The sequence below is a fragment of the Manis pentadactyla genome, chromosome 6, assembly GCF_030020395.1.
Source record: "Manis pentadactyla isolate mManPen7 chromosome 6, mManPen7.hap1, whole genome shotgun sequence".
Lineage (NCBI taxonomy): Eukaryota > Metazoa > Chordata > Mammalia > Pholidota > Manidae > Manis > Manis pentadactyla.
The window spans coordinates 43,296,628-43,310,762 of record NC_080024.1 but is presented as its reverse complement, the minus strand read 5'-3'; the positions used below and the strand labels follow the sequence as shown (position 1 = coordinate 43,310,762).

The window sequence follows — 14,135 nt, the reverse complement described above, 5'->3', positions numbered from 1 at the left end:
TGAAAATAGAAAAAAATAGATGTTTCCAGGTCTTATGGAAGTTGGGACACTAACAGCTATTCCTTTTCAGTCTCACAACAACAGATACTGTTACAGTTGCCTTTTGGGGAAGGTCAGCATCTTTTTCCTTGTAGGCCCCAAGGATTATGGTTACTAGGCCTCGTCTAAAAATGTGTTTATCATCAAGGCAATATTCTGAAATCCAAAATTCTCTATCTTATTCCCATAGAGTAGACAAAAGAGGCACTCTTGGTCAGAGCACACCTCTGAATCTACATGAGAGTTCTAACCCCGGTTCCTCTCTTCGCTAGCTTTTTGTAAAAATGTGTGGACAATATCTCCTGAATTGTTGTGAGGATTAAATAAGATACTGTGTATTATGATACATGATTAAAAGTCTGGCACATAGTAAGTGCCCATTAAGTTAATCAGAGTTCTTAATCTGTGAAAGTGAAATTTCTCAGTTATGATTGATAGTATTTTTCATTTGCTTAGTTAAGATTAAATTTAAATTGGAGGACAAATAAGAACCTGTCAAGAAAATATCTTGGGATATTCCTAAATTCTTATAGAATTCCTAAATTCCTAATCTGTGTTGTTTAGTTCCTGTATATTTGGGGTTTTTCCAAATACCTTATTGTTGACTAGTTAATTTTGTATGGATGGGGAAAATACTATGTTAAATTTCAGTCTTTTGAAATTCATTAAGAATTATGCCCAGCATATAGTATCTTAATGAATGTTCCATGTACACCTAATGAATCTGAATTCTGCAGTTGTTACATGTAGTGCTTTAAAATGTCAATTAAATAATTGATAGTTGCTAAAATTTTCTATAGCTTTACTGATTTTTAGTTTTTTGACTTAGTTCTGTCACTTACTGAGGGAGGAGTATTAAAACCTCCAACTGTGTGTCTGGATTTACTTCTGCCTTTGGGTCTAAGTTTTTGCTTTATGTAATTTGAAGCTCTGTTACTAGATGCTTACACATTTGTGATTGGTTTATCTTCCTAACGGCACCCTTTGTCATTAAGGAAATATCCCTCTGTCTGTGGTTTTACTTCTTGTTTGAAAATATATTTCATCTTATATTACTATAGGTACTCCTTTTTATGCTTACCATTTGCATGGTGTATCTTTTCCATTATTTCACTTTCAAACTACTCGTGTCTTTAAAGTGTAACTATTATAGAGCCGTATGCTGGATTTTGCTTTTTAAATCCAGCATGACAGTCTCTGTTTTTTAATTGGAATATTTAGTCCATGTAATATAATAACTGATACAGTAGTAGGTCTACCATTTTCCTCTTTGTTCCTCTCTCCCTCCTTTTTACCTCAGGAGAGAGGCAGCCTTCTTTAGGGCTAAGACTATATACTTTAATATTCAATTTTAATTCCTGCATTAGCTTTGCATTATTTTTGCTTTGGGGAATACATTATACATCCTTAATTTATCATAATCTATTTAGAGCTAATAGAGTACCATTTCGCATAAAATATAAAAACTTTGGAAATACAATTACACACACTTCCCTGTCCTTTGTACAGTTGGTGTCATATATTTATCTATATGCAACATAAACCTCACTTTAAAAATTTGGTTTTTTAATTTAAACAATTTTCTTTCAAAGAAAGGAAAAAAATTTTTGAAGATCATCTTTTTTCATTTACCTACAGGGTTACCATTTTTGGTACTCACCATTTCTTCCTCATAGATCTGATTTTCCATCTAGTGTCATTCTTTAATAGTGCATTTATGCTTGCAACAGATTTTCAACTTTTTTTAAAATCTGAAAATGTTTTTCTTCATTTTTGAAGGCCATTTTTACTGGATATAATAGTATTCTGGATTCTTTTGTCAGTTAAAAGATGTTACTCTCTGTCATCTGAATCTAGATTGCTTCTGATGAGAAGTTATATCCATCATTTGTAGCAATTTGCCTTTTTTCTAATGTCTTTTTTTCCCCTCTCTTTGCTTTCAGGATTTTATCTTTATCTTTGGTTCTCAGGAGTTTCATTCTAACATACTTAGCTACGGATGTTTTTGCATTTATCCTGATTGGTGTTCACTGACCTTGGAACTGTAAAATGTTGCATTTATCCAAACTGGCTAATTGTTAGCCATAATTTCTTCAAATGTTTTCCCCCCTCACTTTTTTTCTTTAATCTGGGAGTCTAATTAACCTATGTTAGGTTGCATGTTATGCCATAGGACACTGAAGGGTTTTTTTTCAATCTTCTTCAATCATTTTTATCTCTGTTGTTTAGATTGGTCAGTTTCTATTGATTTGTCTTCAGTTTTGCCAACTCTTTTGCACCTCTGATCTGTTAAGGATACCCAGGGAATGTTTCATTTTAGATACTGTATTTTTTAGTTTTAAATTTGTTTCCATCGGTTCTTTTTTTATAATTTACCTTTTCTGTTGAGCTTCCCCCTCATATTCTCTCAATATCATCATCTTTTCCTTTAAGTCCTTAAATATTTATAAAAAACCTGTTTAAAAATTTTTTTGGCAAATTCCAGCTTCTGAGCCATCTTGAGGTTGGTTTCTCCTAACCACTTTTTCTTGATCATGACTCAAATTTTCCTATTTTATTGATTGATAACTTTTGATTGTATAATAGACATTAGGGTGATATTTTGTAGAAACTTTGGATTCTGTTACTTTCTTTTGTAAAGTGTTGGTTTTGTTCTACCAAAAGTGTTGGTTTTTGTGTTGGTTTTGTTCTGTATTACTAACAGATCACTTTGAGCTCCTGAGGGCTTTGTTTTATGTCTTTGAGTGAGACTGTTAAAATGTTGCCTTTTAAGTCCTAGGGGCAGCTTCCTTAGTTCTAGGACAGGAGTTTTTTTTCTTATCCCTAAAATATGGCCCTCATCTTTTTAACTGAAAGTTAATTAAAATTCCTCATCAAATTTTAATTGAAAGCCCAAAGTATTTACCAAGTTGTCTAATTATGTGGAATTCAAGCTTCAAACTATTTCCCCTGCAGTGGGCAGCCACTGAAATCTCTAGCTCATTGAGCTTCCTATTGGTTATTTTCTTCTAGGCTCCCACTTAACAGGATTTTTCTCCTTTGATTGACAGTTGTTTTGAAACTAACTCAGTTGTCTCAGATTAATAGAGTCCAGTTTAATGCTTGAGTTCTTGCCACTCCTTAATGCTTGGAACTGCCCTCTGGATAAAGCTGTATAAATATATATGTATCTCTCTTTTCAAAGGTTGAATCATTCCAAATTCTGCCTGCTTTTGGTTGCTCATCAGTGCTTATTTTAAATATTTGATTTCTGTATTTTGTTTAGAGTTTATCATAGTTAGTATGGGAAGGGTAGTTCAATAAAAGCCCCTTCATCATAACCAGGCCTACAATGCCAACTCTTTTATATAAAATTTACTTCAGATGGTAATATATTTCTGATTATGACCTCATTAATTCTATTTTATATCTATTTGTAGATATGAAGAGAAGGCTACTAAGGACTTGGAACGATACAATAGGCAGATCAAGAGAGCCACTGAACAGGAGTCACAGGTATCATTACAAGATGGCAGAAAAAAGATAAAACGCACCAGCACATGGAATTTGGTACAGAAGCACAAATTGAAAACTTCATTATCTAGTCAGCCAAAACTTGATGAACTCTTCCAGTCCCAAATTGAAAAAAAGAAGAACCAAAACGTTAAAATAGTGCAGATCCCCTTTTCTATGGAAAACTTAAAAAAAATTTTTGAGAAACATACAAAATTTGACTTAGAAGAGAAGGACGAACTTTACTTGATCCACAATCTCAAGTTTCCTGATGCGTGGCTAATTACATCCAAAACAGAGGTAATGTTATTAAATCCGTACAGAGTGGAGGAAGCCCTGCTATTTAAAAGACTTCTTGAGAATCATAAACTTCCTGCAGAGCCACTGGAAAAGCCAATCGTATTAACAGAGAGGTATGGTGAAGTAATACAATCTTTTTTTACTCTAAAAACATTTATTAATTGTACTAGACTAGAAATTGGAGGTGAAAGGTTGATAGTGTTTCCTACTAGGGAAAGTTATTTATTCAAAGAAATCATTTTAAAACTTGATTTCTAATCATTAAAAGAATTGAACTTAAATAGTTTTAGCATACTCTAGTTTACTTCTGCAATTAATAAGTGTCAAGCTCATTTCTCCTGTACATTAGTGATCTCCCTAGGGTGGTTTTAAAGTTAGGTGCCGTGACCATCCTTCATCATGCACTCTTCAACATTTCAAACATACACCTAAATAGAATTACATAGTGAAAGTTTTTATCAGCAGTGATCAAGATTTTGCCATATTGTTATATCTGTCCTTTTCTGTTTTTACACGTATTTTATTTCCTTTGCTAAAGTATTTTGGAACAATTCCTACCCCTACATCTTTTAGCATCTCTCTCTCTCAAAATGGCTATTTTTTCATATAGCCTAACCTAACCACAGCACCTTTTTTCATATTCTACACAATAATAATTCCTTGGAATTGTTCCATATTATCTTAAAATGTCTTTTTTATAGTTTTTAAATTATTAAGTTTAATTTGTATCTAAACAAGGTCCCACCCACCATTACATTTTGTTATGTCTTCTTAAAATCTCTTCTAATATCACACCATTAGCTTCCTCTTGATACTGAGCCACTTGTTCATTGGACTGTCCTTTTGTCTTGATTTGTCTCTTTGCTTCTTTGTGGTGTTAACTTGTTTTTCCCTCTCCCATATTGTTAAGTGGGAGTTAGCTCAGTAGGGTTTAACAGATTTAGATTCTACTTTCTGGTAAGACTGCTTCATAGGTAATGTTATGTGCTTCATATTTAATCACATCAAAAGGCACTTGTCACTGGATTCAACTGCTGGCAGCCTGATCATCCACCTTAAAGTTCCCTATCAACCTTTCCATCTAATGGTTTCATCCATTGATGATTGTTATGCAATTAATTTTATTAAAGATTGTATAATTGGGTATTTCCTTTTCATATCCTGCAGAACAAACTGTTTTCTGTAAAAATAACCAACCTATAATATTTCCCTTTTTTATACTTAATATTTCTTTCTTAGTCTGACACAGGTAGGAGAGAACCCTGTATGACAAAGGGCATAAAAACCTGAAAAAGATAATGTGAATTTGTTCTCTATAACACTAGATCACTAGATAACTTGGTTTCAGAACTTCCAAGAATAAAAAATCAAAAATCATTTATAAAATTATTAAAACCCCTGTGTTAAAGACCCTGAAACCAGAAGGAAGAAATAGGGCCCAGAAACAAAATTTAAAAATTTAACTCCTTTTACTTACTGCAACAGTAACCACATTAAGTAAAATCCAACAGTTTTCATAGTCTTTTAAGATCAGCTTAGCAAATTGCCAAAGGAAGAATTAAAAAAAGAATTAATACAGCCTTAGGCTGTTACTAAAACAGTTCAAAAATATGATAATACTTCTCTTACTATTCCCTTAAAAAGAGCTAGGAGATATCTGAAATTTTAAACTTGATTGCTTTTTTTAAATGGTATTTGTAAATTTTATTTCTATATCAAAAATCTTTTTGTGTTTGTATAAATTACAGGTTTTTAAAATTTTCTCTTTGTGATATTCTGTTACTTAAAAACAAATACATTAAAAACTATTATTTTGGGCCCATACTAGCCTGAAAATGAGTCTTTTTCATTTGAACACAGATAGCAACAAAGCTTAATTCAAAATTGTTTTCACCTTTCTTCTGAAGTGTGACATCCTCACCACAATTAATAATACATGTTTTTCAAAACTGAGTCATAGGGTAATTATGGGTTGGGCTCAGTTATCTAATAGGGGTTATGTACTTTATTTCTGAATGGAATAATTTAGATCTATAATATACACAGTAAGAACTCAGTAATAGCAACAACAATTGCTAATGTTTATTAAGCACTTACTATGCGATAGGAAGTTTACTAAACTCTTTAATCTTTTCTTCACAATAACCTTATAATGATTATAATCATTATCTCCATTTTATAGATGAGGAAGTTGAAACATAAAACTATTAAGTAATTTATCCAGGTTCATACTGCCAGTAAATAAATAAGCAGTAGATCCAAGATCCCAATCTAGATTGTAATTGTATAGCCTGTACCTTTAATTGCTATACTATATCAACCACCACCACCACGCTGGCTTAGATTGATCTTCTGAATATTGATTAGACCTGACAGAGCACATCTAATATAGTCAAAGCTCTCCTCTTTGTGACACCTGCTCTCACTGCCAGTGGGGTCCTCAGCCTCTCAAAGGTGATAAACAAAGACATCATCTATTTATTTACTTTTTCAAGTGGTAAAATGCCAACATGAATGGGTAATTTATGCCCTAGAATCTTTGGCTACCTTGAAATTTTATTTAGGGCCTGTACCACTCAGCACCTTTGGCAAATATGCCATGCCTACAGTAGACTGAATGAAGCTCTCCCAAGCTCTGAATTACTAAATTTATAAGTTCCTGGGAGAAAAAGATATATACTTACCTTTTATTATTGAAGAAACCTTGATGAACAATTGAAAGTTACACAGGATGGACCAATTGAGCAACTTGACACAGTATTATTGTATCTGCCTAAAGGTATCAAATGGCATTACTTATAGTTTGTATTTGTGTTAAAGAGAGATCATATTTTTTTAATTTCACAATTCGTTTGTAACATTCTAGAAGACAGAAACTGTCTCTTATGTCCTCCCTCCTCTATTAGGTCTTTAAGTTACTAATACAAATGTAACAAAGTAAAGGACTATTTACACCTTTGTATTTTGGTTACTGATAATAACACACTTTGAAGGTCTTTTGGATAAACTTTTTCCATAAACCCTCCTTTTTCATTTTACATACTTAATAAGTTAAAGAACCATAATTTCTTTTTCAGTCTTTTTAATGGATCTCATTATTTAGAGATTTTATATAAAATGACAACAGATGACCGAAGATACAATGGATCAATTTACCTCTCGGATCCTCGTCTTACAGCAAATGGTTTCAAGATAAAATTGATGCCAGGTATGGTACTGTGGTTTAATATTTCCTTACTTGGAAAAATAAGTCCTGTCCCACTGTCTTCCCTCCTGCCTGCTCCTAAACTTGTCCCTAAACTTGTCATGACTGAAGTACAGAAAATCAAAGTTCAACCAAAATAGCGAAGATTTTTAAAGGAGTGTTCTACTGTGATATGGAAATAAATAAAAACAATATTTGAAAGCCATGAAATTAGGCATATACAGAAAATGCTTTGATGTTCTGAACTTTAACTAACTTGACTTTTACAGTTTTAAGATTACCTACCCTGAACTTCTTAACTCCTACCTCAATCCTGGGTATTTATTTGGAGTGAAGAGAGTTAGTCCAAATCCCAACTCTGCAGTTTAAAAACAAGGTGTTCTTGAGAAAGTCAGTTGACCACAGTGTTCTTCATTAATAACACTAAAAATTATTGAGTAATTTTGTGCAGGGTACTATTCTAAGTATTAAATGAGTTAATTCATGTAATCTTCCTAATAGTCCTATGAAGTAGGTTCTTTTACTTTCTCAGTGTTATAGATGGAAAAATCAAGGCATAGAGAATTTTGCTGAAGGGTACAACACAGTGTTTGAACCCAAGCATTCTGCCTTTAAAGCCTAGTTCATAACTAATTAGTTATATTGCTTCCCTATTAAAATTGAGTTATTTGCTTAATGAAGTGGCTGTAAGCACTAAATGAGGTATTTATGTAAATCAGTTAACATAGTACTTGGCAATTATAGGTGTTCAAATATTCCTTTTCTTACCATTCTCCAGGTCCCTTTACTGACCTGAACTGATTTATAGTCATTTATTTTAGTCTTAGAAATCTCTTCCTTGGGGTGCCTGGCATCTTTTTTAATTTATTCAAAGTGAGAGAAGCAAGGGGTGTATGTATGTATGTATGTGTGTGTATGATTTTTTTTCTTAGCTTAATCTATTTTTCTAATCAACTGTATGGTATTGGTGGTAGGTGCCATTTTTTTCATGAAAGATAGTATCACAGAAATTTTTTTTGAAGTTAGGATAACTACCCTGTGTGTTATAAGAGTGTGTTTATTTTTGAGTTACCCAGTTAGTAAGTCAGTAAGTTTCTGACAGATGTTTCATCTCTTAGCTTGTAGATAATGTTTTTTAAGTCCTATTGAATCCCAGGTGCTTTGCATGGCAACCAAGATGATGTAAAAATGAATGAAAGTCATCTGCAAACTGACTTGATCTGATTAGAATTAACTTTACTTAGATTTATTATTGGCATTATTTCTTTTGTCTATAACAGATCAAATTTAAAAGATTCATATTTTTTCCTTCATTAATTTTATGTCATGTTTCCTTAAAGACCATTTTTCCTTTTAATGAGAGTTTTGTTGCATTGAAATAACTTTGAATCAGCAGTTTGCCAGTTGTCACAAAACATCTTTGAATAAAGATAAAGACACTTGAACGAGAAGAATAATATATGTGACTTTGAAGAAAAAGATTCTGAATGTGACCCTAAGAACTTCACTTGTTAATGGAAATAGCTTTTTATTCTGTATGAATACAAGTTCCATATTTAAGTGAAAACTTACCAACTACTTAATTCATCTGAAGTATTTTCCTTAAAAATTGAAAAGCATTTCACAGAATTTTATGGAAACTTCTTGAACATTTATTGTTACGTGTTTCCAAGTGTCTCTGAGTTTTCCAAATTTAAATTTTACAAAAAAATTAAAATATTGCCCAGTTTCTTCATATATTCCCAAGTACTTTTGCCCCTATCTGCAAGTAGTTTTATAAAACATGAATAATTTTCCAAGGCAAATGTAGTCAGTATTAGACTTTTCAATCTAATCATACTGTAAAATTTACAGAACCAGCACTAGTGAGAAGTTACTTGACTGATTGTTCTGTAAAGTTTTGTATCTACATATGTAAAAAGATGTGAGCTTGAACATTCGGATTACTCTTTGTCTATCTAAACTCTCTTTGAAGTTCCATTTAAGTTCCCACGGGTTGCTCAAACTCTATTTTGTCTCCTTTTACTGAACTCTGTACTTTATCCCTTTAGAAAACTTGATTATATATCTTCTTACATTATCCTCCAGTTCTTTCCTGGAAATAACATTAAGGGGCCAACTCTACTTAGTCTACCAACATTGCATCTGCCATCCAGGTCAAGGAACTAACCTGTAACTGCGAAGCTACATCACTCCTCTTTTTTTATTCATCTGTTGATAGCTACCACAAATATTGTACTATCTCATTTTCTTTACTTCTGAGTAACACTGTATGGACTTCAATATTAAGAACAGTTAACATAGATATAGCCAAAGAAGACAAATCTCTGCTGTTTTCCAAAATCCTAAAATACATTCTAAAGCCAAATTTAATATAAAATATATATTTCACCCCATTATATATCTAATCATGCAGCTAGTTTTTTAGTTTTATTTTAATCACTAAATTTAAAGTAGTTTAAATAATAGATAACATGTCAGTGTTAAACATTGTCCTCCTAGTAAATATTTTTAGTAAACATTAGTATTTCATTTCCTCAAATTACTAATATATTAATAAAGGTACTCATGGTGATAATCAGTTTTCAGTGTATACCTATGTCAAATCAACACTTTATACACAAACTTAACAGTTTTATATGTCAATTATATCAATATAGTTGGAAAAAATTAAGTTACTGTGTATTTTCATAATAATCTGTAAGTTAAGTAATCAAATAATTCAGGCCTTTCAGTAGGATAGAATTTGAACAGCATCAGTTGTTAAAACACTTAAACCAGTTGTATTTTAATAAATATCATGGGACTCCATTTTCTCTCCAAAGTAAGAAAAGTTCTAAGCAAATGTAGGGAACAGAACACCAGTAACTGAGATTAAATTAAATGATACGAAGCACATGTGGTATATATGAGCACTTGTGACTTAATGTGAATGTGAAATTTGATAGGAAATTATTATTTGTTCTCCAAAGAAGGAACAAAACTTTATTCTGAATATATTCTAAAGAAGGTTCAGTAAATGTTTTAATAGTGATTTTGTTTTTAACAGACATTTTTTGAAATATAGTTTAAACAAAACTATGTGGTTTTTTCTTTTCTTTATACTTTTTTCTTTTAGGAGTTTCCATTGCTGAAAACTACTGGGAAATAGAAGGAATGGCTAATTGTCTCCCATTCTATGGAGTGATGGATTTAAAAGAAATTCTTAATGCTGTATTAAACAAAAATGCAAAGGAAGTTTATGAGTGTAGACCTCGCAAAGTGATAAGTTTTTTAGAGGTATGCATTATTAGATTGTATAGATTGGCTAGGTTTTAAGATTCTGAACTGTTCTTTAATAGACTTTTTCAAAATAGTAGTTTCTATAAGGTTTATTATCTGTTTGCAAGAGGTAATACTATTAAAAAAGGACACTCCATTGAAAGTTACACCTCAGAAACTTGTAGTAAACTCTATCAGGATCCTTACTATAACATTATTTCTTGAGTACATTTTGAGGAAGAGCCTTATGCATGAGATACTTTGTAGTGAAGTTATTTTTTAGTTTTTAGTTTTCTCTTTTTAGGAGGATTTCAAAATTGCTCCACCTTTATACCAAATATTTGACCAAAATGAAACTGTGATGTGTTTTTAAGCCCTTATCTTTTCAAGAGCAAAAGAGGAGAGGGAAGGTAAAAGATAGAATATTGAATAAATAGAAATTTTAGTTTTCTAACAATATCTACCACAAATGAAAAAAGTAAAATTGAGTTTAAAAATTCAGAAGTAAAGAGGGTGGAAGAAGAGTATAAAGTTTAAAATTTCCAAGTATAGGGTAGTGGTAGGAAAATAATAGTGATTGTCTCTATATTTAAGGTTCTGTCCCTCCAGGTTGACTGATACTACTTTAACATAAACTTGAACTTTTTAATAAAGTTTACTTTTTAACTTTTAAAAAATTAGCCATTTTTGTTTAGACTATAATCATGGTGTGCCCATTGCATTTTGAAAGTCAGATTTTCTCAACAGGAAAGTCCAGTTTTTACCCTTTCCAAAGATTGTATTCAGTAGCATTCTGTGAGTCCTTCAAGAGTTTTGTCATATGGAACTTCCTATCCTTTAGTGGGGGCAGTTCAGCACTGATAGTTTCTAGGGACTTCAAAGGAATCTTTTATTGTGAAGGAGTTAATATAAACTTAAAGGTTGAGGCAGTTGTGGGTAGGGTTTGTGTATTGAAGAACCAGTGGGAAGAAATAAGTTTTCAGAAATAACAAAATAACAAAGTGGTTGGGACTAGATATAAGTATGTTTACTATTATACCTCTTAATTACATTAAGGCAATGGGGGATTGATTGTTAAGGAAGTAGTCTAGGGAAAAAAAAAACCTCTCAGAACCACAGGTCTGCTTCCATTTAAGGTCAAGCTGAATAAAATGAATCAGAGAGAAAGACAGTAAAAGAAGAACCAAGAGAAGGGTTGCTATAAAAGTCAATAGAGGAAAGATATCTAAAAATAAGTAGTATCACATTCCCTATAGGGTAGTGTTGCTAGAAGACCATCAGGTGTGGCTGCTACATGGTGGTGATAAACTTGAAGACAGCCATAATGAAAGGCAGTAGGGATGGAAGACATTTGCCGATGGTCAAAGAGTGGGGCAATGGTGAAACAGTGTAGGCAGCAAGTCACATGGTGCTGAAAGGCAAGAAAGAGATATGAGCATGTTTGTATTGAATTTGGCAGAAAAGATTGGTGGTAAAAGATTGGAGAGCAAATGTTAAAGAGGCAGGAAGGCAGATGAGATAATGATAGAAGTGTTAAAGGAGAAAATATTCACTGAATCAAGAGCAGAAGAGAGAGGAGTGGGAAACTGAAAGAAAAACATTTTAAGATAAACTTGAGGGAAGTCATATATGAAACATGGTAAAGCAGTAGAAGTTAACCTGTTGAGAGTGAAGAGGCTGGGGAGGCGTTGGAAATATGAGTATACTGGAGATCTGAAAATACGAGCTGTAGGGGAAGGTAAGACTGATTAGAGAAGAGCAAGATGTCCAAATGGCACTGAGGACTCATATGAGCTAACATTGGTATTGGATCCAGCCCAGACAGTTTTATGATTCTCTAACAGTATTGGTAGAATTTATCCAGGGGTAGACATTAGCAAGATGAATATGGTAGAACAAGAGGGTAAGTGAGGAAATTTGAACACATATACAGGAAACTGTGTTAGGTACTGGAGGGATATAAAGGTGAATTCAATTCTAGTAGGAATCTAAAAGGAATGCAGGAAGCTAGAGATAGTATCCTTACTAGCTATTTGTATTGTACCTTAAGTAGAAAGATGACAGAAGAGTGCTGGTGGGCCAGGAGAAAAAGAGGAATTGAGGTGATTAAAGGACAAAGTGAAGAAAAATAATAGGTCTAGTTGGAATAAGAGAGTAGGATGGTTGAAAAGGTAACAGAAGAGGGTATGTGCTTAGAATAATGTTAGGTTTCAAGCTCTTTGAAGTACAGGTTTTTAAAAAATAAATCTTAAAAGAAGCCAACTTTGTTATCTATTTTACTCCCAAACTCTCAGTTCTCCCTATCTCAGAAAACAGCATTACCATACCAAAAATGCAGGCATTATACTTGATTCTGCTTCCCTCATAACCAGTCCATTGACAAGTTTTGACTCCACCTCCATTTCATGTCTGAGGCCTTTATAACCTGCTTCCATCTACACTACTATCACCCTGGTCAAAAACTTGCACCAGGACTGCAGTGATTGCCTGCAAGAGTTCTTGTTCTTCTTGACCTGCCTCAAACCATATTTCACACAGTAGCCAGACTGATTATTTTACAATGTGAAACAAATGTCTGATTCTTGCTTAAAAATCTTCTGATTACTTCCCTTTGCTTTCAGATTAAAACCCAAATTGCTCACCCTATTCTAAAGAGTCATCTGGCCCCTGCCTATGTTACTCCTCTTCCCTTTAGTTACTATGCTGCACCTACATTGACCATTCAATTTTTTCTGTGCCCTATGTGTGAAATGCTTTTCTTTTTCTATGATCTTTAGATCATGGTTCCTTATTTAAATTGAAGCTTAAATAACACATTGAGGAAACTTTTCCTAACCACACAGTCATTATCATGTTGCCCAGTTTAATTGTGTGGATTATTACTCACTGAAATTTTTTTGTTTTCTGTTTCTCTATGCTACAGTGTAAATGTCACAAGCACAAGGATCATGCTTGTCTTGTTCTCCAGTGTATGCTTAGAACCTACAGTAGTGACTTGCACATAATCAGTAATTAATAAATGTTGAATGAATAAAAAAAAGAATGAAACAATTTTGTCTTTTCTTCTTGCCAGGAATGTTTTATGCTTCAGTAATACATCATAGTAAAATGTGTGGCTTTCTCTTCACAGGGAGAAGCAGTGCGTCTATCTAGACAGTTACCCATGTACTTATCAAAAGAGGACATCCAAGACATTATCTTTAGAATGAAGCAGCAATTTGGAAATGAAATTAAAGGATGTGTTCACGGTCGCCCATTTTTTCATCATTTAACCCATGTTCCAGGAGATACATGATTAAATATTGTTAAGAAAATTAATTACTGAAATTGATTTGGTCATAAAATAATATGGGTCAGTTTTTAAACCATCTTTGTACTATCATGTTATAAGTGAAGATTCACTGACTTGTTTGTATATTGAAAAAATTTTAAAAACTATAGAAAACTATTAATAAACTAATAGAGTATTCATTTTATTCCTAAGAACCAGCCTTAATACTAATTATTGGTTATAAACTATCTTAAAAGTTGAACTTACTTGATTTTTAAGAACTTTACTATAGGCATTTTAATTATGTTTCATAATTTAGGTCATAGAAATGAATGACAAGAAGAAACAAGCAAGAAATTGTGAATGGATTGAATATATTTTTGGAAGAAAATGGCATGTTTTCAAAAGTTAATTTTATATCTTTGAAAAGGGCATTTTTGTTTTTAAATTTGCTTTCATTTTATATAAAGACATTGGCAAATAACAGCAAGTTAATGCTATTCTGCCCAAAAATATTTTAAGTAATTCACTAAGAATTACAGTGAAAATTTTTTTCATGTGTCTTTA

The 14,135-nt window shown here is 32.5% G+C and overlaps 1 protein-coding gene across 6 annotated transcripts in view; it reads left to right on the top strand.

Moving 5' to 3' along the window:
• The window catches only part of PMS1 (PMS1 homolog 1, mismatch repair system component), a 93,089-nt gene extending 79,345 nt beyond the window's left edge, over positions 1–13,744 (top strand). For 4 of the 6 annotated variants that reach the window (XM_036881876.2, XM_036881885.2, XM_036881868.2 and 1 more), the window contains 4 exons: positions 3,459–3,944; positions 6,909–7,039; positions 10,155–10,315; positions 13,428–13,744. In XM_036881876.2, the coding sequence (XP_036737771.2) occupies positions 3,459–3,944; positions 6,909–7,039; positions 10,155–10,315; positions 13,428–13,592 (943 nt within the window). In that variant the 3' untranslated portion in view covers positions 13,593–13,744. Of the gene's footprint in view, positions 1–3,458; positions 3,945–6,908; positions 7,040–10,154; positions 10,316–13,427 lie in introns of those variants that run through there. The other 2 variants (XR_005024077.2, XM_036881906.2) reach the window with 2 other exon arrangements.
• The last annotated feature ends 391 nt before the right edge of the window (positions 13,745–14,135 follow it).